The following is a 27,190-nucleotide window of genomic DNA, read 5'->3' on the forward strand; positions in this document are numbered from 1 at the left end:
GAACTACGAAATCTACGACCGCGAACTCCTCGGAATCATTCGAGCCCTCACTGAATGGCGCCATTATCTTGAAGGCTCTCCCCATCCCGTCGAAGTTCGCAGTGATCACAAGAACCTCACGTACTTCCGTACAGCTCAGAAGTTAAACCGCTGACAAGCACGATGGAGTCTCAAATTATCACAATTTGATCTTCACCTCATCCATGTCCCTGGCACTCAGATGATCCAATCTGATGCGCTATCTCATCGTAATGGACTCGATGACAGTGAAAGTGACAACGAAGATCGCATTCTTTTACCCAATGCACTATTCGTGCGATCCATTTCCCCGACACTATTCGACGAAATCAGGAATCACGCAGCAAAAGACCTCATTGTTCACGAAGCCCTCGAAGCGATTGCGCACAAAGGGCCATTCCCCATGAAATCATCGCTTTCTGACTGGGAAGTTCGCGATGGTGTCATCCTCTACAAGGGAAAGATTTATGTTCCACCATCCGAAACTCTTCGTCATGACCTCGTTCGACTACATCACGACTCCCCTGCCATGGGTCACCCTGGAAAGTTTAATACTCTTGAACTGTTACGTCGTGAATTCTGGTGGCCCGGCATGTATACATTTGTCTACAATTATGTTGAAGGCTGTGCTGCCTGTCAACAAATGAAACCGAATACTCATCCAACTCGTATTCCTTTGGAACCAATTCCCGCCGACCCACACGCATTACCATTTTCCTGTTGCACCACCGATTTTATTACCGACCTCCCCGTTTCCAACGGTTTTGATTCAATTATGGTCATAGTAGACCATGACCTTACGAAGGGGGTGATTCTTACGCCCTGCCTCAAAACAATCACAGCCGAAGGAACAGCCAAGATTTTTCATGACAAAGTATACTCGCAATTTGGATTACCCGACCGAATCATCTCGGATAGAGGACCTCAATACACATCCAAGATCTTCCAAGAGTTAAATCGACTACTCCAGATCAGATCATCAATGAGCACAGCTTATCACCCTCAGACGGATGGAGAAACAGAGCGAGTCAACCAGGAGCTGGAAATCTATCTTCGACTCTATTGCGGAAACAACCCTGAAACATGGGCCGACCGCCTGCCAGACCTCGAGTTTTGTCATAACACAAGGGAACACTCGGCACGGAAGATGAGCCCATTCCGCATCATGATGGGATACGAACCACGTGGACTCCCTTCCGTATTTCCGACCACGAACATTCCATCGGTTGAATCCAGGCTTGACATGTTGCAGAAGATAAGACTAGAAGCACTAGCCATGCACGAGTTAGCCCGACAACAGATGGCGGACCGAGTCAGACAAGGATCGCCAAAGTTTACACTAGGACAGAAGGTCTGGCTAGACTCGAGGAACCTGAAGGTCAATTACGCCTCGCGCAAGATAGCACCAAAGCGTGAGGGGCCATTTGAAATTGTCAAAGTCATCGGACCAGCCAACTATCGTCTCAAACTTCCAAAGACCTGGCGAGTTCATTCCGTATTCCACGCCGCCCTTCTATCTCCTTATCGCGAAAACAACATACATGGTCCGAATTACGTGAACCCACCACCTGATGTTGTTGATAATGAAGAAGAGTACGAAGTCGAAGCCATCCTGAATCACAAGACGTACCAAGGTCATCTGAGGTACTTAGTCAAGTGGAAAGGATATTCTTCAGCAGAAAACTCGTGGGAACCTACCCACAATTTACAGAATGCCAAGTGAATCCTCAATGCATATAAAAGGACCAGGGGAATCCAGTAGAGGAGAAGAAACCCGGAATGACTACCACGACGGTTTTCCTCATCATCTTCCTAATCGTCCTCCACTGCACAACCCTCACTTTTCTTTGGATCATCCACTGAATCCTTATCAGACGACTTGTCGAACACACACTCTTCATGCGAGACAGCCCGCACGCTAACGGCTGGGGTGATCAGAACGATGCCTGGAACTGATCAGGCAGCTCTTATCTCTGTGGGAATACTCTTTATCGTCCAATGGATTTTCATCTATTTGATTATTACCCGGATCCACGACATTCTATTTCACATCACAGATAACCGCGATCCCCTTAACGACCGAAAGGTATAAAAGGAGGAGAAAATGACATATCGTCAATGCCCACTTCCGCTATAGACGACCTTGTTCACAATATACTCGCTGAAGTCGCCTCCACAATTATGAGCATACCCGCATCGCCTACGCTTGTCAATGGAGTACCCTCTCGAGCACAGACACCCTTTATCCGCGCCTCATCGCCCTCACCTTCTATCGAACTCAGTCACACATCGGACGAACAAGAATTTGCCACACGTCTGGTCTCAGCTATTCGTGTTCCTGTCGACTTCACAGATATCCTTGTCGCCTTACGAAATCGCCCGCAAGATCGACAAGCAGTGGTTTCCATGCAACGAGCATTAGAAATGGTCGAGTGGATGCAGACGGCCAGACAAGAGCTCATCGCAGCAGAGGAAAGGACGAGTAGAGCCCGAACCAGAGTCGACCAAGTCTGGTCATTAATGCGCAGTACGGTCACTCGTACAGCACAGGAGATTTGGAGGGAGCATGGGGACGAAGACATTGGACACATCCTCGGATACACCACTAATGGAATACCCGCATCCACTCCTCGCTCGTCGCCAGAACCAATTCCCGTTCGACCTCGCCCTCCTCGTTCGCACGTACCCAGTGGACGATCTCCGTTATCCCAACCATCTTTCTCGACCGCATCCACTTCTTCGCATCGCAGTCATCCCTACAGGGATGGACGTATCCCCGAACAAGGATCACGAACCAGCCGGCGGACATGCTACAGATGTGGAGGAGATCATTATGTCCGCGACTGCCCCCGACGACGATGAAGATCACAATATTTCTTGTGGGACAAGAAACGTTAGACGGGAGCTGATGTTACAATGCTCCTCACGCTTGTGGCGCGTCTTTTCTTTTTCTTTTCCTTGTTCCCTTTACGTTACCAGACCACGTGATCCAACACGTGACTCATCGGAGCGCAACCTCCGATTCTTTATCCAGATGTCCAGAACCCCTGGTCTAGGGTTACACTGGATCTAACTCCGGACCTTCTTCTTATCGCGCATGCAAGACGTGCATGTACGCCTCATCTTTACCTCATTCTGATACACGACTCATTATCCCCATTAGTACTGATTATCTCTCACGACCTTACTCAGCTTTCTCATACATATTACTTCCTCGCTGTTACCTTGCCCAGATATCGTTTCACCTTATCTAGCCAATGAACGATCTCGCATTACTGCGTAGTACTGCGGATACCTTTTGTATAAGTAGATGACCTTGTCGAGCTGGATCCCCATCTCGACCTGGTTACCATTAAACCAGCTTTTCACTTGCCTTTGACTGAGATCGACCGTCAGTAGCAGACAGCTACTACAAGTCATAAGAACGAACTCTGATCGACCTTCAGTGCGAGGACATCGCCAGAAGTGTCACTTGAACGGACTTGTGTCTTAGACTAAGACCTTGTCTCGTGACGACTCGACTAGACGCTCGTGTTTCGCTGCCGCGTAACATTGGTTGTCTTTTGAATCGTGCTGAGAATACATCACTGAGTCGCGCCTGTCAGAACAGCAAGACGGAACATCGAAACGAGGGCCAGAGCGCAAAAACTCGGCTCCAAGCTAGACATCAAAGAAAGAAAAACATCAAAATATATAAGACAAGATAAAAAATGAAGAGAACGGTGACAGTATGACCTCGAGGTAAGGCATGAAATGCACCTTGCTCGTCGGTCCTGGAACAGGGCTCTACGTAGCCGCCTTCATTGAAATGCTAGTAACGGGCACAAGTGGGGAAACTAAAGTGCATCCACAGCCGTGGGTCTGCCCGTCTCCGTGCACCACATACTCCCACCTGTGATTGGTGAGCTGCTAGTTGACCATGGTGGATGCTGGCGAACTTTACGCATTCAGTTAGACATATTTCTCGCCACTTTCGCACACATAAATTGTATGTGACACACCTTCAGAGTGCCCGTCATTTGTACCAAGGCTGGAGAGTGGAGATGCATCGTTCGGCATAACTCTCGGCATTCTGTTCGGAGAGTCGGCAACATCCGGTGGCGGTGAAAGTAATGTAATTCACCCACATCGGCACCCTCGGAATTCCGCGGACCACTCCCATGTTATTCAACGCCAACCTTGCTGATCGTCAACTTGGAGACTCAGTATGTCGTATATCGTCGCTTTTCTCTACAGACAGCTGCTTATTTTTCTCTCTTTCAGAAGTATCTTGTACACGAACTGAAGTACGCGTCCGGCGAGTGGCGGGCTATGAAGTGTCGTCAACAAGAGAAGTCCCCAGATCCATCCATACATGGAAGTGCAGTTGTACCCTAAATCGTGGACACCGCCCAAGCGTCGCACCATCAGATGGGATCAAATTCTATTGTCTCTTGCCTCGTGGCGTTGCTTGTTGCTGTGCCCTGACTCATGCATCTGGCGGATCTCAGCAATGGATCTACGCTTTGATTGAATTCAAGCGTTGGTCATGCTGCGGTTTGGCCTCCAGCGTATAAATACACCAGTTATTGCTCCCCTCTTTCCCCCATCGCCTCTGCCTTCTGCCTTCTCCTCTCTTCCACGTGGACGGTTGGGTTTCTGGATATATAATCTGGTGTTCACCGCTCTTTCTCCCATCGCCCTTCCCTCTGTCTTCCATCATCTATCCTCAACCTCAACCTCAACCTCGACCTCAACGTCTTCCACATTCTCAAGCCACCTTGCTTAAGTTCTTGTAAGGCCACGACTGAGGGTTGAACGACAAAGGCAAGTCTTCTCCAACGTCGTTGTTCATCGTACTCAACGGCCGCCCATCCGCATAGCAGGTCACTCCGGCATTCTTTTCAACATGTCACTAGTAAGTTGGACTGTGCTCGCCCCTGATCGACGGCCGGTATCTCCAGAATGGGCGACACAGCGGCGCGACCTCTTCGTCGTTGACTGGGCTGAATATCAGTGTCGGCGACGGTGGCCACCAATGTGGCCACATCAACATTGCGCTTTTTTCTGGCGATGGGTGGGCGTGCCTTAGCTTCATCTTTTCCATCTGATGACTTCCTCCTTCCTCCTTCATCCGACAAACTCTGGCGACGGTTCTCTTCTGTGGGACTTGGTTCTTCTTTTTTCCACTTCCCATTCCATCTCTCCTCTTTTCATTCCTTTTGTATTCATGAATCTTGGCAATAATCGCGTGGACAGAACCCCCCGGGGGCTGGCGCGGACCTCTACGTGGTCCCCGGGACGAGTACCCCGTCGCCTTGTGCGACGGGCGAAACCAACACGCGCCAACCTCAAACCTCATCCGAAATTCAAGGTGCATCCTTTGATTTATTTCTACATCGTTTGTGGACTAATGTTTGACTGTTCCCTTCCAAGACGGCCGTCGATAGCCCCGACGTGCACACACACTAACAACTCTTCGTAGGTTCGCTCGGACTATCGCCCGTCTGCAAGGCTAGCACAAACTCTTCCTCGGCATCGGCGATTAGCGTATGGACCCTGTGAACCCTTCAGAAGGGCGAGATCATCACAGACCAGTGTGCAATGATTTGGGCGTTTTTCTGCCTTCTGCACCCTGTGGCTGGTCGGCAGGTCACCTTTCGTTCTATGTCGACTGCAGGCGAGCACAAGCTGTTGATCAGAATTGGCGATGAGTGTATCCTGCAAAGCCTCCCCGAGGGTGAGACCGACGATGTACTGGAGTGCAGTGATGACGCTGCACGACGGTTTCCGTGACTGGTCAACAGTGATCGCTCTCGTGGGTTTTGTTGACTGCAGTCTAGTGCAAGCTGTCGACGGGTCGGCATCGGCGAGGGGTTGGACGCTGTAAACTCTTCTGAAGGGCGAGATCGACGGAGAGCCGGTGTGCAATGCTGCGGGCATTTTTTTGCCCTCTGCGCACCACAATGGCTTTCTGTGACTGGTCGGCAGGTCGCTTTTCGTTCGGTGTTGGTTTCAGTTTGTGCTAGCCTTGCGGTGTGGTTGTTCCCAATGCAAGAGAAGGTGAGATTTGCAGCAAGTTCATTTCATCTGCACTTTGACTAACAATGTTGTGCAGGGTCCCCATATAAGCGCGTTCAAATACCCTCAATCATATCAGGTGCACCTCGAGGGCGGGCAGCTGATGGAAAACTCTCTTCTGGCGACGGTTCTCTACTGTGGGACTTCAGTTCTTTTTCTTTCACTTCCCATTCCCTCTCTCTTTTTTTGTTCCTTTTGTATCCTTGAACCTTGGCAACAATCGCGTGGAAAGACCCCCCCGGGGGCTGGCGCGGACCTCTACGTGGTCCCCGGGACGAGTACCCCGTCGCCTTGTGCGACGGGCGAAACCAACACGCGCCAGCCTTAAACCTCACCCGATTTTGATCCCGGATGTCTGGCTCGCAATGAAGGTGCGCTCTTGATTTTGTTATCTCGTTCACTGACCAATGGTTGCCTGCCCAGACCGAGGATGGCCGTCGCCGTCCCTGCCGTATGGCGAGTGCAAACTGCCAGCCAACGTCGCGCAAGGAGCATACATACTGCGCCCTTCCTCGAAGGAGACCGACGGAACGACCCGGTGCGGTCTGATGACGGCACTCGTTGCCTCCGCGCACTGTAGAGCTCTCCGTGTCTGGTCGCCAGGCTGCTTGTTGCTCGACGTTAGCTGACGGTTTGCGCTCGCCTTGCGGTTGTCCTCAAGCGGAGACGGATTCGCCGGAGGATACCTTGTGGCCCTATCTAAGGTGTGCTATCTTAGTTCTGGCTAACAGTTGCTATAGCTGCGACGCTGTGAGCGTTATTGCTGGCGGTTCCTGGTGAGTACTTGTATCTCTTGTCTGGGCTACACTTGCTCTGGCGACTGCATCCACCTGTTCGGCGTTCTCTGGCGACACGATACTGCGGCCCCTTGTGCGTACTGGTTCTGGTTTATGGGCAGGTAAGTTGACGACGGCTCGTATCGACTTTGGCGACAACACTTCGTGTAAAGGTGGGTCACCGATGGCCGGCTCAAATCTACTTTGGCGACACGGCTCTTGAGTGCCGACGCTCGAGTCTTCGGCAACTGGTCTGTGGCGACTCTTAGACGACCGTTCATTTTGCTACTCTGCTTTCTGGTTAATAATCTGTCCGTCCTGGCTCGTTTGCTACTTGTGATTGACTCTGCCGGCTGTCGTATGTCGGTGAGCGTCATGGCATGATATCATATTTGTTTCGTTTGATTTCTTTCAGAACGAGTTCACAAGTCGGACACTATGCCACCTCGTGGCGATTAAGTGACCTATTTCCAATGTGTGGTGAGCGCTCCCTTCATTTCAGTTCGGCGAGTGTGGGGCATTCGACCGCTTTCACATGTTAGCCGAGCGTAGACGCAACGATATGTAGCCTGAATGCTGCCACCATTCAACAAGCCTTTCTTTTTTTTTCTTTGGTGAGCTCTCCTTGTCTTAAGTTTCGGAACTCGGTATGGTGCTCGTCCCCTTTCACAGTAGTTGAATGTAGAAGTATGATGAGTCCTCAACGCACGACATCAAGCCCTCTCAATGCCAAGTCCCTCCGAGTCCAGGTGCGTCCCTTTCACTTTTTCCCGAGGACGGGCGGCGCTTGCGATGCAGGCGCTGTCCGGGCGCGGGCCTCTACGTGGCCCTCGGGACGAGTACCTTGTCGCTTCTGCACAAGGGAAACCAACTCGCGCCAAAATTGGGAATATTTTTTTGTTTCGTTCACATTGTTCGCTGATCGTTGGGTGGATCCCTAGGATGGCAAGGTGGCATTCGAAAGGTTATCAGAGGTGGCTCGGTGGCGGCTGCTCCTCTCCACAGTTCGATGCACTTCACGAAGGCAAGTGTCTTGATTATGTCGTCGTCTGGTGTCCTTGCTTATCGCCTTCAGGTCTGCACGTAACTGAAGCTCAAGCCTCGTCGACACTTTGAATGTCTACATCTGGCCTGACTGTTCATGGCTTACAATGCGTTGCTAGATGGCTGTTTTGGCTCCTCTGATTGCTACCTGGGCTAGGCTCGGGGACTCAGGCAGCTGTCGACTGACGGCGATGCGATCTCTGCTTCGGTCGGTTTTCTAATACTCTGGCTCGCTGGGTCTCTTCGTGTCCGCACGCTGGTAGTGGACTATGACTCGTCTGTCTTCATCTGTGTCCACTGGCAAAATTTCAGACTGTATGCGATATTGTCCCGGTGCTGGCTCTTCTCAGTTTGCTATGCCTGCTGATTGACAACTCCTCTGCTTCTTCCTTTGCTTGGCGATGTTACATACGCGCTTTTGATCAGGCTTAAGTTCACTGTTGCGCATTCTCAATCTGCGCCCTTCCGGGTCCAACTATGTCCAGGTCCATTATTTCTTGCTGCGTACCGCTTTGGCTATGACGACGCCTTTATTCCCTCCCATTGGCGCGGCTCTCTGATATTTGTCTGGTTCGATCTGTATTTAAGCTTCCCGCTAGACCGAGAAGACCGAACCCCGCCCACTAACTGCAAGAAAAATAAGCGCAAGGCGCACCCGTTCCAAATGTTTTCAAGCCCATCTGCACTCTTGTCTTATCTTTGTACCTGCTTTCACCTCTGTCACGTCGTTGTCTTGTTTTCCCTTCTCTTTCTTCGGTTGAGTCGGCCCACAATCATGTTGCATCACCCGCTCCTGTACCCGATGGCGGGTGGAACCTGCAGCGCAGGCCCCATCCCTGCGCTGACATTAACGTGCTCCCAGCGATAAGTTCCCCGTTGACCTCGAACGGGGGTGAAACTAACTCGCGTGAAGCTTGGGTTAATTTAGATACCGTCTACGATGTCTTGCTATCTGCCGCGTTGTATGCTCTCACCGGCCTGCCGTCCATTCACGCGTTATTTCGAGTGGTTGCGTGCACATACTTAATATCAGATGGTGTGTATGGGGTTCCATGGGATAAAGTCTGGTCTGAGCGCGAGGGAGAGCGGACTAGGTGCGGATAGTAGCCGAGGCTTGGTTAGGTCCTCCGGGAATGTCGGAAAGCTGGGACACGTCGATGAACATCCGACTTACTTGGTCTCATCTTGGGTTTCTTCACTGTCGATCGCCGTCGAGATTGTACTTTAGTAGACGGGACTTGAACGGCGCTCTCATTCATTATATACATTCAATTCGATATCCAGGCCTCGCACCTGTATCCGAATCAAGCACGATCCTGAACTAGTAAGTGCCAAGTTCCAAACCCGACCAGTGACGGTAACAATTACACGATTCCGAGTTGAGGTCGCAAACACACAGGCAGCGATAATACACACAATCCAACCAACTCACGCATAGAACCCACCGAAATCCCAACTCCTCCTCTCGTCGCCCTCCCTCATCCAGCCAAGCGCGTCCGCCGTGAGGCCCGCAGCGCGCACAAACAGCGTCCCGTCCATCTCCCCCGCGCCCTCCAGCGGCGCGTCGCCCTCGGCAAGCGCGGCAAAGTGCCCCTTGGGCGTCGCGCCATAGAGCGCGGCGAAGTGCGCGAGCGCGCGCTGCAGCTTGCAGAGGTGCTCGTCCGGGTGCACGAGCGTCGTCTGCAGGAGGGGCAGCCACGGGTTCGGGGACGGGTCCGTGCGCACGAGCGCGTCGCGTGCGGGAGCCGGATGCGCGCCGGCCTCGGTGGGGTGGGCCGTGGGCGCGTCGGGGGAGGAGAAGAAGGCGCGCAGGGGCGGGGCGGGCCGCCCGCGCGCGACCCACCAGGTGAGTGCATTGATGAGATAAGTGCGGAGCAGGATGGTGCTCGAGGTCGGGGTGAGGTAGGCGGTGAGTGAGTGCAGGAAGAGTACGGAGGTGACCATGTGCATGCTGGGACGTCGCGTCAGTATGCGTCGGAGGAAAAAGTGCGTGTACGTACAAGAAAAAGTCAGGCTTGAACTTCCCGTTGGTAGACTTCTCGCGTGCGCTCCAGCCACACACGCCGTATAGCATAACGTTCATCCAGATGATCTCTTCGGTCTTGCGTGCGACTTCCTCGGGGCTCGTTCCGTCGACGCTCCACGCCTCGGCATGAGCAACAATCGCCTCTCCGCGCACCCGGACGACATGTTCAAACGCATTCTCCTCCGAGTCGTCTGGCACTGGCAGGCCAATCGCAGCCAGAGAGAACGCAGGATCGTGCAGGATGCGCGAAAGAATGGTGAGCGCATGCACGCCATCTTGTGCTGGCTTGTGTTGGAATCTGAGCGCGTGCTGTGCCGACTCCAGTACCAGCGACGGCATGAGTTTGGTCAGACGGTTGACGGCAGCATTGATGACGTCAGAAGAGATGGAAGATGCATACTGGAACAACGAAGGTCGAACAAGAGTGAGTCCGCCCGGACCATGGACCGCCGTCTGGGCAAGACCTGCAACCAGGAGAATAAATATCAACAGCAGCAAAAACAAATCCTACACTCACCCTCTGCGACCATGCCGGGTAAGCCGAACTCTACACCGTACCCAGTGTGGATGAGGGGATGAAAAATGCCGGAGAGAAAGCGGTTCAACATCTTCATGGGAGGCTTCCCTAACTCAGGCGCGAGGATGTTGGCATACGGAGAGAAGATGTACTCTTCGATAGTCGCTGCAGCCCCTTTTTCCAGTAAAACGGCGGAGAAGAATTCAAGATAGCCGGAGTAGAAGCTGTAGATGCGTAGTTCAGGGCTATAATAGAAGGTTCGCAGAAATAACCTACTTCTCGTCGCCGAGGTGCTGATGGAAATTCTTCGAGGTGATCGGGTCTGGACTCTTCCTGGCAGGACGCATGCGTGAAACATGGGTTTGATATGCGGCATCCAAGAGATCAGGACTAGCCCCTAAGTAGTATATCGCGAGCAGGTGGTGGGATGTATGGCTTGAGTAAAATTATGGCCGTCAGACAAATGGTGACTTGAGAAAGGCAGCCGCTGCTCACTTGTGGAAATGCATATCGTTGAAGAAAATGTGCCATTTCTCATGGTTTTCCTTCAGGAGTCTTCCCAATGCGAGAGTCGAGTCCTGAGTGATTCCTGGCCAACGCCCGGGGGACAACGGGGAAGGCGGGGGATAAGGGGCGGGAAAGAGGGCGTCGAGATTTGTCTTGGTGGTAGTCATTGTTCGTGTGGGTGTCGTTTGTCGGGGAAGTGCAGTGAAGGGATTTGAGCACAGGGTGGCACAGGAGGGTCGGATACTTAAGCGTTGCTGGGCATGACGTCACCGTGTCTGCTGATGTCGGTTCACGTTCAGCTTTGACCAAGCTTTGACCCACGCTGTCCATGCCGACGTTGTGCGTGACGCTCTTCCGCCGCCCAGCCGACGTTGAGCGTTGCTCTCTTCCGCTCTCGCAGTCAGGCCCTTCAGCCGCGCAAGCACTGCAGAGCCCGCTAGTTGGTTCTGAGATGTTCTCTTGGCACCGTTGGTACGGCCGCGCAAGCACGGCAGCCCCCCAGCGGCCAGATCGGATGATCCAATCAAAAGCGATGACGGTAGTGTTGTTGCCAGAAGCAGGGGAGACGCGATAGCGGCTAGGCAAATAGGAACCTGAAACTCCATCATTAGTGGAGGCATTTATTCTCGTACACTAGATGCCAAGTCATCTGCCAGACACTCAAGGAACGCCACTGAAACACAGACACAGACAACGTGGCAAAGCGTACAGCATCGTTGGAATTTCCTTTGCATGCTCTGATCGAGATCTGGGACAAACAACACCGCCACACGCACTGGCTTCCTAAGTGCTCGTGTACTGAGCTCTTGGACAGATCTATCTGTGCAACTCACTTAATGCGTTCGTTGCTTAGTGCTAGTAGCCTGGGTTGGGGAGAGGTGGATTCCGCGTCTTGCGAAGAGGCTCGAGCTCACGAGTGCGGGTAAACCGCTAAAGGGACAGCGCCTGATGATGCCGCAGTGTGCGCGGATGTTCGACGCAGGCGATCTAACCGGCGAGGCAGGCGTTGTACGTGATGTGAGCTTGAGCTGAGAGGAAGCTGGAATCCAACTCGAGCGTGAAGCGGCGGAGAGTCGTTGAGAACACGGCTAACCACCACTATGGACGCTTGTATTCAAGGGGAGGTGGGCGGGATGAAAAAACGGCTAGGCGAGATAGCTGAATGCGGAGGAGGAGGAAGACGACGTAGACGCTGGTGTCCTCCCGCATTCAGCTTCTCGCTTAGTAAGCACTAGTTTGACTTAGATGCTCGCAAGCTCGCTGCTAAGTCAAACTTCACGCACCCTTATAGGGAAAACACTCGGAAGACTAGTACTCTTAGTTCAACGCGTCTGACTTGACGATGAACGCAGTACTGTCATGAATTCAATGCAACGAAGTGGTACGCGCGCGTCGCTTCATAGTAGACCTTCGGCTTGAGATACGTTTCTCGATCGTCTGTTCTGACATTCGTATATCCAGGCTCTGCACTACATAAACATTCATCGCGCGGATAACGGCTGCTGAACAGGTAACTGCCAACAAATTGGGTCGGAATTTTTCTGTGCTGATGGCCTTGATCAGTTCTGGGCTATGACTTAGCAGTGAGGTCGATATCGCCCGCCTCCGCAACCGCATGCACTTCGACGTGTCGATATGCGTGGCATGCGCGACAACAAAGGTAAGCTTAGTCTTGCGATTTTTGGGGTGTTAAAAGTATCCGTATTTCGAGACGTGCCTGACGGAACTTGGTTCTCGGGACAGATACGGTCTACCCTCTGTTGAAGGGTCCTGCACCTGCCGTTTAGGGGAACAGGGCTATGGAGTCGTAAAAGACGTCGGCACGCTGTTTGCGATGAAAACTTCAGCTCCGGGTGATCATCGGTCCAAGGACGAAAGGACGGTCAACAAGCGTCGTTCAAACTTGGATTGTTACAGGTCTGAACATATGTACGTCGTTTCATCACGTGAATAATCCCGAATGAACTTACAGCTTTCCACTAAAGCGATGTTACACTAAGCTGTCCCGTGGCGGCAAAATACGACACCGTCATCGTTACCTACGACCTTTTGGGTCCTCTCTCTTCATTAACTGAAGTCAACCAGGTGGTCCACTGATCCGAGGTCCTTGTAATCGCAGCCGCGATCGCTTTGCCAATGACACCGTCGGTCTGCTGGGAAGGGTGCAACTCGTCATACCTGTGATACGAGGCACACTCAATCACCACGTGGCAGTCAGAATGGGCTAAATTCACGTACCACAAGAAACTGTAGGCATCACTTCCGTTTGCGACAGTGCACGCCGCCGGACCAGATGAGTTCCCGTTCAACTGGTACACGCACGCGTTAACACACCCGGTCACGTTCAGAGGTGCGGTCCCGTTAAGATAGTTCGCTGGGTGATTAATGATATCCGAGACCAGGTCGTAGGAGCTGAAGTAGCCTATCGCGCGATTAGTTGACGCCCTCCTCATCTCAGGGACTGCGTAACATACCGATGTGTGCTCCCGGAAGCGCCGGTGTCAGACTTTGGAGCATCAATGCGGAGAGGTTGTTGGCCGTCTGTGTCAGCTCCGTCATGAAGACGTTCCACTCCGTAGTGTTGCGCTCGTACGTCCAGTAATGATTGGGATACGAGTCTGCCGCATAAAGAACTGTGTTCTGCAGCGGAAGCATCTGCGAGCGATGTAAGCGCGGTCAACACAACTTGTGGTTCATACTACGAATAATTTGTACTGACGTTCTGGAACAGGAAGTTCCTCGCACCATTCTCATACAACACCTTCACCCAGTTGACGGCACAAGTGACCGTGTCCACCACCGTCACGCCCGGCGTCTGATCCCCTGTCAGCAGCGCGTCCACCCCGACGTCGTTCGTGCCGATCCAGAGCGTATAGATCGTGTCATGCGGGTTCAAGTCCAGCGTGCCGTTCGCGACTTCCTCGAAGTACGTCGGGAGCTGGCTTTCGAAGACCGACGGGAATGGTCTCGCTGTCAGATTGTTGGAGCACGTCGCGCCAGAGCGCGCGAACGGATAGAGCGTGAGGTTCCCGTCCTCTGCTGCGAAGATGGGCCATGCGATACCATGATCGCCTGGCACGGCCTGCGTTGCAGGGTAGGAAGTATAAATTGCTGCGATGAGTTGGCTACTTACGACATCTGTATAGGAGTCTCCGAATGTTACAAGATTCTTGATCTGACCCGGGAGAGGCCCGTATCCGAAAGCACAAGCAGATTGTGCTGAACCCAGAAGGAGGCCACAGGCCGCGAGGAGGTTCAGGATAGCCATGCTCAGTCCGTCGAGTTCGCGAGGATTGCTCTTGCTTGCTCTGTTATATCCTCACGCCATTTTCAGATTCCGATTCCACTAGAATCGGTCAAGAGTTCGTCCCGGTGAGCAGTGTGCTGACATGAGCATAGGAGGTCTGTCCGCTTTCAGTCAAGTTCGTCCTGGTGAGCGGTAACCTGACTTCTTCATAGGAGGTTTCTACCTCGGCCAAGGTCACCCGACGTTGTTGGCACTCGAGGTGATGGCAAATTAGTCATTCAAAGGATGAAGTTCGACCATCTTGAAAACCTTCCTAATATGGAAACTACCCTTCTTTTTGTGGTAAAAGCAATGTTTCCTGCCTCATGGCTCTCGAGTCCACTCGCGATCTTATCTGTGAACCCAATAACGCTTTTAGCAGAAAACGAGGGAACGAGTGGAATTAGCTGTCCGCGCCGATCACACCGGTACATATGTAATATGCACCTCGTCAGCTAGTGCGGAACGCAGTAAGTGAAAATGAAAGTGGAATTCGCTGACTACGCTTTTACATAGCTCAGATTTGTAAGGCTCCTCGTCAACCGCTGTGGGTTCGGAAGTACGACGTCGCGGATATCGAACACAAAGTGAATAGTATCAAGTAGATATATAGTCGGACGGTGGGCGGAGGGTTCTGTGGTAAACGTAAGGTATGGATGTCTTCTCGGATATACATGACACGCGTAGTCCCCCCAGATTCTGCTTTCCAGAGGATGCAGCATTATGTCAGGTACGCGGAGTTCGTTGCGCCTCGGGGCGGTCACTTGATCTTATCATAAGGTCTCGCGGGCTAACGTTTTGCTCCGCGGAGGTACGCCGATCGCTGCCAAAGGCCTTGGCACGAAACGCCACAAAGTACCAAGGATTTTCTCCCCATTGCGCGCGTCGGCGACATCGATAGTCTCTTGTTCAGCTCGCAAAGCTTACGGAAGGAATTGAATATTGCAGGAAGACGTCTATTCGCAGCTGGAGGGGCTGGTAAGCATCTACTCTTCTACTCCGAGCAGTAAAGTGTCAAAACACCCGGAATTTGATGTCGCCCATATTCTGCTTCAGACTTCTCGCCATCTACATCCTTTCTGTGGGCTAGGTCTCACTGCGGTGTCATCCAGCGCTCTCGGGCTGCCTCTTCTTGTCATTCGGGGGCACCTACAGACTGTCGGAGGGCGCGACATACGTGCCCCTACCTACACTCCGCAGACGGCGCGAAGCTACAGAAAAAAATTACCGAGGACGGGCGTGTCGGCGAGATTCAAACATCTCCAATTCGGTTATCAGAATGTACAGGACTTGATAAGTGCATTTTCTTGGTGGCTGCATAATCAGAATAAGCAACACGGTGTCAATGTGCCGTGCTGCATGACATTGTCACCAGGAAGCGAAGATATCCCCTCTCTGCGCCCTGCCCTTACTGAATGCTTTATTGGATCCACCTCGAGGCATGTGTCCAGTGATTATGGCTATCTTTGTTTGTGAGTTGTGATTAAAAATATATGCGGAAGTGACGCAAATTGGAGATGCTTTTTCTAATGAAGCATTACGGGTCTCAATGACACTGGCTCTTGGACGAAAAGCTCTTTAAGTTGGAATTCACAAGTGAGAACTATCCATAGGCGGTACTCATGGATATTCCATAGCCTCCCTCGTGCTTTGGCTCCCTCAGGCAGACTAAAATACAACCTTACGTAGTGGGGGAACGACGGGTTATATCTCAGGCTTCAGATTGAGATAGGGAAATTGGCTTCGACCTTCATAACGCAATAATTGTACTATCTTCCTTCGTTAATCTCACATTCACTCGCATACTGAAGCTCCCTTTCTTCTGCAAACTCCTGATTCTGCTTTGTGGCTGCCTTCGCATTAGGGAATTTCGCAGCTAACTAATTTCCCGCCACTCAGGCGCGTTCTGTCAGTCACGTCCGCCAGTGTGACAACAGATCATGTGAAACACCACTCCGCGTCTGTCACGGTCTCGACTGAACGACCTTCGTCACGGTCATTCTCTGCCAGCCTGAAGTTTGCTATCTCTCTGTTGAATAGTATTATTAAATGTCACTCGGTCTATGATTACGACGTCACGGCATGCTTTCCCTCTAGAACTTGCATGAATATTTCAACGTGCCTGCCGATGGAGAAGGCCCTGCCCGACGCAGTTCTGAGACCTTTGGGGACGGCTGGACTGTCCAATTTACCTAGAGCAGAGAAAAACATAACGAATGCGTAGTCATCTGGGTTTTTTCCGGTAGAAGTGGGCTCCCAGCTCCGATTTCCCTCGCCGTAAAGAGGAATCTTCGATTGCGAGGCTCTACTTCAAACGCGCCGAGCCTAGAGGGTGTTCTACGGCTCTCTCTCGACTTCGTGACTTGGAGAAGGACGCGAGTTTGCGGCTCGAGAATGCTATCTCCGTCACAGTCAACGCCAAGATGTAAGGCAAAAAGTACCTTGACGCGGATAGTGACTTCGAAGATGACGGCGGCGATGAAGAGATAGAGGAACAAGATGGAGAGGAAGGTGGATAAAAGTCGCAATCGCAGAGCATTCAGCAAGACGAGCAGCAGACATTGCTGCAGAATGGTGAGTCATGGCTGTAAACTAGTCCCGTCATTCACCGTTAACGTAGGCTCCCAATGCATATTACTGACGAGAGTATAGATATAGCAGCAATCGAAGGGAAAACTAATACCACACAAGGTGAGTGCACCTCTGACATCTCTTTCTCCTAAAGCTGAACCGAAGCTGGGTACATCCGGACCCCACAGTCGCAGGCGACGACTGGCAGGCGTCAACTGTAGCCTTGAAGTTGCGGCTACTGTATAACATATCTGACTTACCCGCTGATCAGTTGGGAAGCTTTCCTGTTTCATTTGTACAGTGAGACGGTCATTTCCTCTCCCATGCGCTGTGCGGGTAAGGAGGTGTACGGCAAGTTTATGGACATCTATCGCAAGCAAACCTTAGATCTCCCCGTTCCACGCTCGTGCAAGTCAATGTTTCATTTCGCGAAAGAAGTACGCTACGATTCGGTGGTGTTTACCGTCGTCTGATGACCTCTCCCACACCTAGTTGGATTGCGAGAGCTTGCAAACACTCGCCTTGAACCATCTGAAGGAGCAGCTGTCGAAAGAGACGATCCTGACTGAACTCTTCAGCGAATTTACTTCGCAGTGCGTCTATATCTGCGCTGCATTCTATTGATTTTCTGTGCATTCAGCCATGAGGAAGTGCAGAAGGCAGTATTCTTAAGGAATACTAGGGAGATTTGAAGGGTACACCCGCACCGCAATCGAAATTTACGGAGATCACCTCAGGCAAATATCCCCACGCCAATCGAATTGTAACGGAGGTCTTCCAGATTGTGATGATCGGCAGCGCCCTGGACATCCTGACATTATCCCAGCGTTCAATTCCACTCCAGCAATTTCTCCACTAACTGGAGGTGAGCGTGTAGACTTGTGGCTCCTCTGGTGACCATTTGCTTTCTATCAGGTGTTGAATGATTACACCTTTCGCCCTTCATTCTCCAGCAGCTGCGCTCACGTCGATACAATTACACTGCTCGTATATCTGTTGGACCAAATCCTAGCACACCTACTTCTTGGCGAATCGCGTCTCGAACACCCCCTTAACGTATTCCTGTGAACAACGCGTCAATATCATCGACATCAGCGCTAACGTTCGGTAATAAGACACACTTCGTCGAAGGAAGCTTTGAAGTTGGGACGGGCCTTCACATCATTCCAGTACTTCTGAAGTCTTGAGAACTTCGGCGACAACCACACTGTTTCGTAGACCTTCTTCGCCTCCTCTGCAGAGTACGCGCCAATGGCGTGCCTCAACAACAGCTCAGCTCGAGCAAGGAATGGTGTGATCGCGATGTCAGCTATCGAGTACTGCCCAATCGCGAAGCCACTCTCCGGAAGTAGGGCTTGCACCTGCTCTGTACCCTTGATAAAGTCCTCCGCGGAACCTTTGCCTGCTACGAACGGAAACCAAGTCGGAGTGAACTTGGTTGAAACGGCATCGACGAAAAAGCGTGCCTTCGCCCTGAGGACCGGGTCCTTGGGAAGGAGATTGGCCTCCGGGAACAGATCTGCGACGAATTCTACGATGATGAGCGATTCGGCAATCTTGACAGACTTGGGGGAAGGCTGCTCGGGGGGTACCTTCGGACCACCGTAGGCAATAGCGGGGACCTGGCAAAGTAATATGTGAGTGTTCTACGCAAGAAAAAGCCACATGTCGTGTACCTTACTCGCAGGGTTAACCAATGGCGCATACCATTCAGGCTTGTTTGACAAATCTATCTCAAACTTGGTGTAGTCGGCTTTCGCTTCCTCCAGCGCAAGCTCAGCCTGCATTACAGAGTCAGTGCGGAAGACTCCCAGAGTAATCGCTAAATCCACGACGTACCCTTTGGGCGTAAGGGCAAACCTAGATCGCGAACTGTGTCAGTTATCAGCAATGTCGTGGAAGAGCTTCGTTAAACCTTAGCGGTGTAGAGGGTAATGATCTCCGGCATGGTCGAACTACTGCTACTAGTAAAATGGGGACAATGTCGCACACTCGATTCTCGCTGATGTTGAGTCTCTTATATGTACTTCGAAATTTGCTGAGAAAGCAGCTTGGATCTTGCTGATAAAGCAGGCTTGCGCATTTGGCTCTCGTGCAACTCCGGTACGATATGACGCTATGGGCGGGCGCTTCTACGCACAGCCTCAAGAGACAGCTGGAAGATGGTTCGTTGAGATATCGACAGCGACTGTAGCAATAGTGTCGCACAATCTCTTCTTCAAAGTGCGTACTATATGCTATCGTATGGTGTGCCGGCATCCAGCCGTCCGTCAATCAGCATTGATGGCTCAATCTCTCTCAAGCTGTTCCATTCATGAAGATACTCTCCGGCGGACCGAGATAGCTGGGCAGTAGCCCCCCGCAGTCTGTTGAAGAACGAAACACGATAGAGCTAATGAATACGCGCAGACTTCTCTGAACAACTCACCGACGACCAACTTTTGCACAACAACAGCGGGCTCAATCATGTAAACCTAGACGTTGTTCGTAAAAATTTTCCATACTGTACGATGTGACCATCATACTCACTGTCAATGTGTGGGCACCCGGGGGAGCATAGAAAGTCATTGGGACGGTGACGATACTTTCTGAGACCCACTGGTTCCATGCATCTGGGAGCGAACCAGGCGCCGCGTTCGGGATGAAGTAGCTGACTTGTGGGTCGTCCGAATCCATCTGAAGCGCAATCGCCAGGGGCCGGTCCGGCCCCAGAGCATTTAACGAAGGAGACAGATATGCGGTTACCGTAACATTGGTGTCATTATAAGCGTCAAACGTATAGAAGTCGTACTCGCTAGATGCCGAATCAGGAAGCTGAAACTTCAAGGCGAAACAGAAGACATGACTCACATGCTGGGGCCGGTCCCAATACTGTAATTTTGATCAGCGCCTCCGCGAGGCCAGGGTGTCACACCGGAGACTGTGCGACCATAGTTCGGAATGTTGGTCCACGTGACGCCATCGACTGAGGTATTGCGTGCCGCTTTTGCAGCCTCAATCGAGACAACACCGTCACCTTCCACGAATCCTGTTTATTGACGAATCAGCGGTGGTAAGAACGCACGAAAACGAATTTTGCTCACCGACATAACCGCTTGGTACAATGTTATTCGTTGCAATGAACGTCACAGTGAACGACATTTCCGACTGATCTTCGACAGTCGCATTGAAACTGATCAAAGCATACTGCACGTCAGAGACTTGACTCCACTCCACGGAGGCATAGACGCGTTGCTCTGGAGCGCTCAAAGAGACGTAGTTGTCGGTGTTGTTGAGGTTCAGCCATGTGGCGTTGCTCGTCGCTGTGTAGCTGAACGTGTTCGGACCGCCAGCGCCAACGACGAAGTATCGATTGCCAGCCGGGACGTAGGAATCAAGGTAGACTGTGGGATTGGGACAGCTGTATCCTTGCGCACAGTCGTATTGATTATCGCCCGGCCTGTGAGTGCGAACGACTGATGAATATCACGTGCATTCGTGCATCCTGAAGCACTTACCATGCACCTTGGCTATTTTCCAACAAAATGCGCATGGCACCTGTCAATGCCAGTTTCTGCGATTGTATCCATGAAATGAAGGGCATCCTAGTGAACATGGCGTGAAGATGAAATCGTCGGAGACAAGCTGAAAACTGACGTATTTCCCTGAGGTTGCTGCCAGTAGTAGTACATGACGTGCGTTTGATCCATCATGTGGTCCCTTAGTATGATGCGTCAGCCTCCATGGAAGAAAATTGGCCGAGAGGCCCTCACCATTTGCCTGGTAGATTATTGGTCAGGAAGATCATGCAAGACACAGAAATATCGCCTCTCACCATCTAATATAGTATGGTACTCCACCTCCAGCTCGTAATCTTGCTCGAAGAGGCTCTCGACTTCCACTCCGTAGTCGTTCGCGCTGACTATTACTTGTGAGGCACGCAAATTGTTATATCCAGCAGAGATCCACATATTCGCCAGGGTGTAGGTAGCCTGAACAGGGTGATAGACGAGCTCGAAGTACGCAGCTTGCATGTCCGAAGTCAGTTGATCCCGAATACGGGTAGCGGAAGCGTTCACTGCTTCCCACTGGGCAAGCACGGTTTCGGCCCTGGGTGAAAATGTTATTCGCAGTCGTTCCCAAGGACTGCTTCGAGGAAACTCACTCTCTGTAGTTATACAGGCTGTACGTTGTGGAGTTCAGCAGTTCTGGCTTGCACCTCGCATTGAAACGCGTTACGTAGGCAATGATGTTGGCGACTTCTTGCGCATCGGATGCAGGCAGGTCAAATTCGCGCACTGCCCAGCTCACGATGTAAGAGTCCAGGTTATCCATGTTCCAGATGGACGAGTCCCAGCCGTACGCGAGGAAAAACTCTGTCTGCATCTCATACGGCTTGAGATCCCCCACATTGACGATCCAGATGCGGGTAGCGTTGCGAGCTACTGCGAGAGACATCTGCTCGTATGTCTGGAAGCAAATGAGTGGACGCTGATGTCAACTCGAATGAGGGTAAAGATACCTTGGCAACTTGACTGCTCTGAAGGCGAAGGATTTAGTCCAATGATGACTGCTTGTTAGCCAAGATGCACGTACTGTGATCCACTTGTAGTTCCGGGGACTTCCCACCTTGCTGACGGTCAGTATAACCGATACGACTGCAAGATACGTTGCTCACGTAGTCATACTGGAGCATGAGAACATTAATGACGTTTTATGCCCGACGCTGAAGACAGCAACTTACATGGTAATAGACACCAGCACCACCAGTCCTGTTACGTTCCTCGACTGTAGGGTATCTCTCAACATTACCGTAGCTGCGATCAGGAATATTGATGATCGTCATAAAATGGTAGATTGCAAGCGAACATACTTGTCGTCGGTCCACATCAAAGCCACATCTTCCGGCACCGTCATGCCGTCCTCGTAATATCCCAAAACCTCCTTGTCTGTTTATACCAGGTCGGTATCATCGAAGTTAAATGAAAATGACAAACTTACACAGGCACCACATCTGTGGGATTGTGGACACGTTGACGGTAGGATATGTGTTGGTGAGAATTTGCCGTTGGTCTGCAACGATCTCCTCCAGAAGGGCGATGTTTGTTCCTCCGGCGAGCGGCTCTTGAGAGGGTTCCAATTACATCATCATCCTTGTATGATACGTTGAGGAATGGAGCATACCGTCACCTGAGCACGAAAACATGAGTGGAAAATTGGGTCGTGAATGACACGAACCATACCGTCGCCTCGCATCCCAACAGTGAACATGTTCTCGTACGGCTTTGCACGTTCGGCACCGACAACCCAGAAGTCATAGATGTTCTGTGCATTGACACTGTAATCCCAAGGACCAACGCCGAACAGATCCCATTCGACTGGAATGGAGCGCATCATAGGTTCCTCGTGACTCGTTCCCATCACGATTCCGTAGTAGTCAGCCAGAGGCTGATTTTGCGTGTCGTCGACACCGAACGCACTGGGGCGATATTGAATGGAAAGTAGACAAGAAACACAATTCCTATGACATACCTCGCCCACATCGCTGGACGGGGTTGGAATCTCGTGTCAAAAGCGTCAATAAGCAAACACAAAGAGAGACCATACCAGGCCACAAATAGTTCCCTTTCATGCGAAGAATCAACTCGAATCTAAGACAGGCAAATTGTCAATAAAAATTGTCAAAATAGAAACTCCTCACAGAGCGGTGTAGAAGTAATGGTTGAACGGCGATCCTGTCAAGGCCGCACCAGTACCGTTTGTATACATCACCATGGCCCAGTTCTGCAGCGCCGGTTGTTCATCATTGAGGAAGATACCACGGTATTGCACCGTCGGTGTGCCATGTGCGCAGCCAGAAGAGGCAACGTAAATTTCAGCATTGTGGGTTGTCGGCACGTCTGCCCACCTGAAATTGCATGGTTAAAGTCAATTGATGTCATTCAAAACGATCCATACCAGTACCACGGCGAAACACCTAGTCTCAAAGTCATTTCAGACATGAAATTAGAGCCGCACCAACGATATCTTACCAAATTGTTCAGAATGGTCGTACAATGCGTAGATGGTCCCTCTCTTGTCCGCGCCAATCATAATGTATGCATTACTCACGCCGGGGAGAGGGTCAGTGACTTCCCGCGTAAGGAATGCCTCCCATTGTCCTTCAATGGTCGACACATCCAAATTCGTCCGGTTCACAATCCCGTCGATGAGTGATGACTGTCCCAGGGTGCCGATAATGATCGCAGTGGTACCAATATTCGGAGTTTGACCTGCAGTATAATTCAAGGCACTTGGCTTCACGCCAGTCACCCTCTCGATATCCGAGGCGAAATCAGAAGCAGCGCGCTGGACGCCCGGCCACTCATCCTCGGACAAGAGAATAGGAGTCGCTCTGTTGTTGCTGACGACGGGAAAGGAAGAAAGAGATGAGGTGAATGAGACGCAAGTAGCCTGGCCGATGGCATGCACACCGCCGAGGCCAAGCAAGATGCCCAGCAACGCAGAAAGGGCCCAGTGCTTGAACATAACCACGCGAACAGACTGGCAGCAGACGGCGATGAGCAGAAGCTATGGACTTCCTTCTTATATGCTCGACTGTGAGGATTCGTACTTTGAAGGGGTGTCTGCCCCATGTGACCTGGGCATGAGATACGCGATGTTTTGGCGGAAGATTTTCGGAGAGGTTGTGATCGCTGCACGCGATGGAACCTACCCCATAGGAAGTCTTTCTGAGGCGAGTCATGGTCGACGGTGGATGTTCTCAAACATCATCGCCAAAGACACAGACAGCGAACGGGCCGGAGGTACGGAGTCACCTGGTCATGTCATGTACTTCTGAACTTCGCATCAACTTCGTGGCCAAAACAGAGGGTGATCTAAGGGCGAATAGAATTTGACCACGGAACACACATCCAACGGACTTAAAATTCACATACCTAGCCGATGTGCAGAGAAAGACGAGGTACAGTTAGCGACCCAAGGAGGCTGCAGAGTGCTCCAGGAGTAGAAGAAGCGTGGTCGCCATTCCGACAGGCCAACGGAAATACTTTCGGCACCGAAGGAAAATGGACTGAGAGACCTTTGCTAGTGGTTCCATCAGGTAGATGGCGATGATAAACTCGTGGCCAACGATAAACGAACAGTGTCACAGGCCGAAATAACTGAGGGTATCGGTAGACATCTGGTATTAGCTGCTGTACAATGACGTAAGGAAAAAGTAGCACGATCTGTGTATATATGTTCCAAAGATGTTCAGTCCCTTACGACTCCAGAACAAAGAACCTAGCGAGGACGGAATGAGATGGTACGGAGTGCACTCAAGCAGTACTTACCGCTCTCTTCCAAGAATCTCAAGTCTTTGGGGGTAGAGGAGGAGGAACGTCGTCCGCGGCTGCACTTACCCCTCCCGAGGTACCATGACCCATCTCCAACCGCTCTGCGGTATACGCCAATGGTTCATCGTCATTCAAACTCTCGCGATCTTCATCATAATCATCGTCCAGGAACTCCCGAGAGGAAGGACCGTCGTCTATTGAAAGACGAATGTTGCCTTCCCTACGAGACCAAGTGTTCAATCTTCGAGCACACCATCGTCCGCGTGAGCACAGAAAGATATGCGACAACTTGTACACGCACCGATGAGCCACTACAGTCCGCAACGACGAAGCTCTCCTCCATAGCAAGAATAGGACACAACATGTGCAAGTTGTGAAGAGGAATATCAGAGGAAAGTTGCCCAACGGCTGCGGTTTGGGGGATTCGCGCGGTTCTGCAGTTGGCTCATGTATCAGAGCTGCACCGCCCTGACAAAAAAGTCACATACCTCCAAGAGTAGGAGCCATTTTGTCTTCTCTGCAGTAAAGTGACGGTGGTCGTCAGTCTCTCTGGTCGGGTGGTCGGTCGCCAACTTGGAGATAAGATTAGATCGTCACAGAATCTAACACGGTCACGGGTCACAGTGTTTGGCTTGCGCGGTTCCCACCACCGTCTTTCTAGTACACATCGCGGCTTCGACAGCAGCGCTGAGGGTGTTGATCTTAGCCGTTCACGAAACACAGCAAGCAAGGACGGTCAAGTTACCACTTCGACCAAATATTCGTGCGAAAGGTGAGTCACATCGTGTCTCAGTACAGTAGCTGGGTTCTCATCTAGCTTATTACTCTTGTCAATTTGGTTGGATCCTAGTTTCGCTGTTGCAGGGCTATTGTGACTGATTCTGACGGTACCTTGCGTGCGTCAGCAAGACTCTGCTGCAAATTATGGATGGCGCACCCGCGCAGTCGTGCGTAACACCTCCTCGTCGGAAGCGCACTTGGACACCCGGCTCGATCACAAATGCGTACTCTACGAAGAGGCGAAGAATTTCCATGACCACGGTGGAACTGGCTAAGGAGATATCTTCTCAAGTAGAAAGCCGCACACCGGGACACACTACAGTGGTGCGCACAGCAAGGGTTTCTGCTGTTGAGCCGGGAATACCTCACTGAGATTCCCCAGGCTGACCGTTTCATTACGGCGCGCCCGAAGTTTGCCATGCCGTTCAACATAACGCCCCGCAGCCAGCGCATTGGTCGCCAGTTTGGTATGGCAGAGGACCGCATGCTCAAGTTCACAGAAGCAAAGTCGTCGGGCACGGAAGACATTGGCCTACGCGCCAATTTTTCCCAGCTACTCACCACACCGCCCAAGATTTCACCAACCTCAGCAGCTATGCACCTCGGCTCGCGGAAGCAATTCATTCTTGCTCTTGATGGGCCAGGAATTCCCTCAGATCCATTTGCTTTTCCACTGTCGTGGTCGGCGCGTAACGCGATCGCGGTGGCGTGTGGGCGCGACGTGTACTACCAGAACCTGGACACGCGCTCCATCTCGCATCTGTGTACGCTCACGCAGCGCCGCCGTGGCCGGCTCGCAAGCATCGAGTGGGCGAACACGAAACCACACCTACTTGGCCTGGGCACCACCACAGGGTGCGTGCAGCTTTGGGATGTAGACAGCAAGACGGTGCTGCGAGAGTGGGAAGACGAAGGATGGGGCCAGGTCGGTGGGATGGGCTGGAACGGGGACGTGCTCGCCGTGGGCACGCACCATGGAGACATCGTGCTGTACGATGTGCGGGAGGAGCATGAAGTCTCTAGGGTGTCGACGCACAGGGGTGGCGTGCTCGGGGTACGATGGAGCCACGACGGGAATTACATGGCGTCGGGCGACGATCGTGGCGTGGTTCACTTCTGGGATGCTCGCGCGGGCAAGGCGCTCACGAATGAGAACAAGCTGGGCAGCAAGATGAAGCATCAAGGTCCTGTGAAGGTACGTAGAATTAACCGGGCCTGCTGCGTATCTGATGTTCTCTGCACAGGCGCTGGCTTGGTGTCCCTGGAAGCCGGACTTGCTCGCGACCGGTTCTACGTATTCCGACGGCAGAATCCGTATCTACAGTGTGCACTCGACAGCGCCCGCTGCGGAGCCTCTGCACACGCTGAGTCTGAACACGTCGGTGACGTCGCTCATCTGGTCGCCACACTGCAAGGAGCTTTTGAGCACGCACGGCACATCGTGGCAGCCGAGGGCGTCCTCAATGTCTACGCTGTCATCTATCTCTGCCCACTTTCGCCCAGTACCAGTCAAAGGGCCGCTCACAAACTCGCTTACCGTACACTCGTACCCGTCGATGCGCCGTGTCGTGAGCGTGCCCGCGCATTCGGGCGCAGTGGGACACAGCTGTCTGGGCCCTGACGGTACCCTCGTCTTCACGATATGTCCGGCAGAGGAAGCAATGAAGATGTGGAAAGTGTGGGGCGTGTCCGAGAACGTGCAACCTCGCGAGAGCGTGTTTGACAAGTGCAGCATCCGCTAGTTGGGTCCACAGAGGCTGGTTCCTGTGCCATTCTGTCGATGCTGGACTTACTCATACGTTGTAGGATATTGCTCTGACGAGGGTTCTTGATTGTACGACCGCTATGCTCGGGCGCAAAACCGTATTTCGCTCGTGGAGTACGACTTCCTCGTGACGTGATTCGGAAGAGGCTCGCTTTTATACTGACAGTGCCTTGACATTGGCGATGGACATAAATTCATGATCGACGTGCGCAAGCAGTCATTGTGTTGTGCATGACGCTTTCGCAGCCTCGGTACTTCGTTGTCTCGACTTGTTGGACACGTTGACTTCAGGGTTTGCAATAATCCGAACGTGGTGGGTTTCCCTTCTCTCACGACTTCCCGGAGGCGTGGGGGTTGGCAAAGAACTTCTACGACATTTTACTGTACTGAAGTACAATTTGTACCGTATGCATTGATTTCATCCTCTTTCACCTAAGCTGCCTAGACTCGTTGGTTGAAATTATTTCCATTGTTGTACTAGCTCTACGTACTACTCGCGAGAATTCTACAACGCGGCATGTCGG

The 27,190-nt window shown here is 51.9% G+C and overlaps 8 protein-coding genes across 8 annotated transcripts; 3 read left to right on the forward strand and 5 right to left on the reverse strand.

The window, feature by feature from the left end:
• Positions 1 to 220: 220 nt before the first annotated feature.
• Positions 221 to 1,741, forward strand: SCP_1001620 (hypothetical protein; the record flags this gene model as incomplete). Its single annotated transcript, XM_027762030.1, has 1 exon — positions 221 to 1,741. One exon carries the CDS (start codon positions 221 to 223, stop codon positions 1,739 to 1,741), a length of 1,521 nt encoding a protein of 506 aa, XP_027617831.1.
• A 7,585-nt stretch (positions 1,742 to 9,326) lies between these two features.
• Positions 9,327 to 11,115, reverse strand: SCP_1001630 (hypothetical protein; the record flags this gene model as incomplete). The annotated part of the gene is made up of 5 exons (XM_027762031.1): positions 9,327 to 9,849; positions 9,899 to 10,388; positions 10,442 to 10,665; positions 10,718 to 10,876; positions 10,937 to 11,115. 5 exons carry the CDS (start codon positions 11,113 to 11,115, stop codon positions 9,327 to 9,329), a joined length of 1,575 nt encoding a protein of 524 aa, XP_027617832.1.
• A 1,872-nt stretch (positions 11,116 to 12,987) lies between these two features.
• SCP_1001640 (carbohydrate esterase family 16 protein) lies at positions 12,988 to 14,216 on the reverse strand (the record flags this gene model as incomplete). Its single annotated transcript, XM_027762032.1, has 4 exons — positions 12,988 to 13,126; positions 13,187 to 13,370; positions 13,423 to 13,603; positions 13,668 to 14,216. The coding sequence occupies 4 exons, from the start codon at positions 14,214 to 14,216 to the stop codon at positions 12,988 to 12,990; spliced, it is 1,053 nt and encodes a 350-aa protein (XP_027617833.1).
• Positions 14,217 to 17,128: 2,912 nt separating this feature from the next.
• Positions 17,129 to 17,497, forward strand: SCP_1001650 (hypothetical protein; the record flags this gene model as incomplete). The annotated part of the gene is made up of 3 exons (XM_027762033.1): positions 17,129 to 17,242; positions 17,298 to 17,398; positions 17,446 to 17,497. 3 exons carry the CDS (start codon positions 17,129 to 17,131, stop codon positions 17,495 to 17,497), a joined length of 267 nt encoding a protein of 88 aa, XP_027617834.1.
• A 325-nt stretch (positions 17,498 to 17,822) lies between these two features.
• Positions 17,823 to 18,753, reverse strand: SCP_1001660 (hypothetical protein; the record flags this gene model as incomplete). Its single annotated transcript, XM_027762034.1, has 5 exons — positions 17,823 to 17,867; positions 17,927 to 18,427; positions 18,482 to 18,586; positions 18,645 to 18,665; positions 18,721 to 18,753. 5 exons carry the CDS (start codon positions 18,751 to 18,753, stop codon positions 17,823 to 17,825), a joined length of 705 nt encoding a protein of 234 aa, XP_027617835.1.
• Positions 18,754 to 19,103: 350 nt separating this feature from the next.
• SCP_1001670 (glycoside hydrolase family 115 protein) lies at positions 19,104 to 23,312 on the reverse strand (the record flags this gene model as incomplete). The annotated part of the gene is made up of 23 exons (XM_027762035.1): positions 19,104 to 19,171; positions 19,234 to 19,279; positions 19,335 to 19,599; positions 19,656 to 19,833; positions 19,889 to 20,244; positions 20,303 to 20,389; positions 20,442 to 20,504; positions 20,558 to 20,564; positions 20,620 to 20,894; positions 20,950 to 21,254; positions 21,307 to 21,324; positions 21,381 to 21,413; positions 21,463 to 21,471; positions 21,529 to 21,601; positions 21,658 to 21,733; positions 21,786 to 21,908; positions 21,969 to 21,974; positions 22,028 to 22,263; positions 22,317 to 22,329; positions 22,392 to 22,435; positions 22,486 to 22,692; positions 22,743 to 22,761; positions 22,817 to 23,312. 23 exons carry the CDS (start codon positions 23,310 to 23,312, stop codon positions 19,104 to 19,106), a joined length of 3,003 nt encoding a protein of 1,000 aa, XP_027617836.1.
• Positions 23,313 to 24,136: 824 nt separating this feature from the next.
• On the reverse strand, positions 24,137 to 24,628 carry SCP_1001680 (hypothetical protein; the record flags this gene model as incomplete). Its single annotated transcript, XM_027762036.1, has 3 exons — positions 24,137 to 24,362; positions 24,423 to 24,555; positions 24,610 to 24,628. The coding sequence occupies 3 exons, from the start codon at positions 24,626 to 24,628 to the stop codon at positions 24,137 to 24,139; spliced, it is 378 nt and encodes a 125-aa protein (XP_027617837.1).
• Positions 24,629 to 25,045: 417 nt separating this feature from the next.
• On the forward strand, positions 25,046 to 26,643 carry SCP_1001690 (WD repeat-containing protein; the record flags this gene model as incomplete). The annotated part of the gene is made up of 3 exons (XM_027762037.1): positions 25,046 to 25,225; positions 25,284 to 26,096; positions 26,146 to 26,643. The coding sequence occupies 3 exons, from the start codon at positions 25,046 to 25,048 to the stop codon at positions 26,641 to 26,643; spliced, it is 1,491 nt and encodes a 496-aa protein (XP_027617838.1).
• Positions 26,644 to 27,190: the final 547 nt, after the last annotated feature.

Source organism: Sparassis crispa (assembly GCF_003851025.1).
Source record: "Sparassis crispa DNA, contig_000009F, whole genome shotgun sequence".
Classification (NCBI taxonomy): domain Eukaryota; kingdom Fungi; phylum Basidiomycota; class Agaricomycetes; order Polyporales; family Sparassidaceae; genus Sparassis; species Sparassis crispa.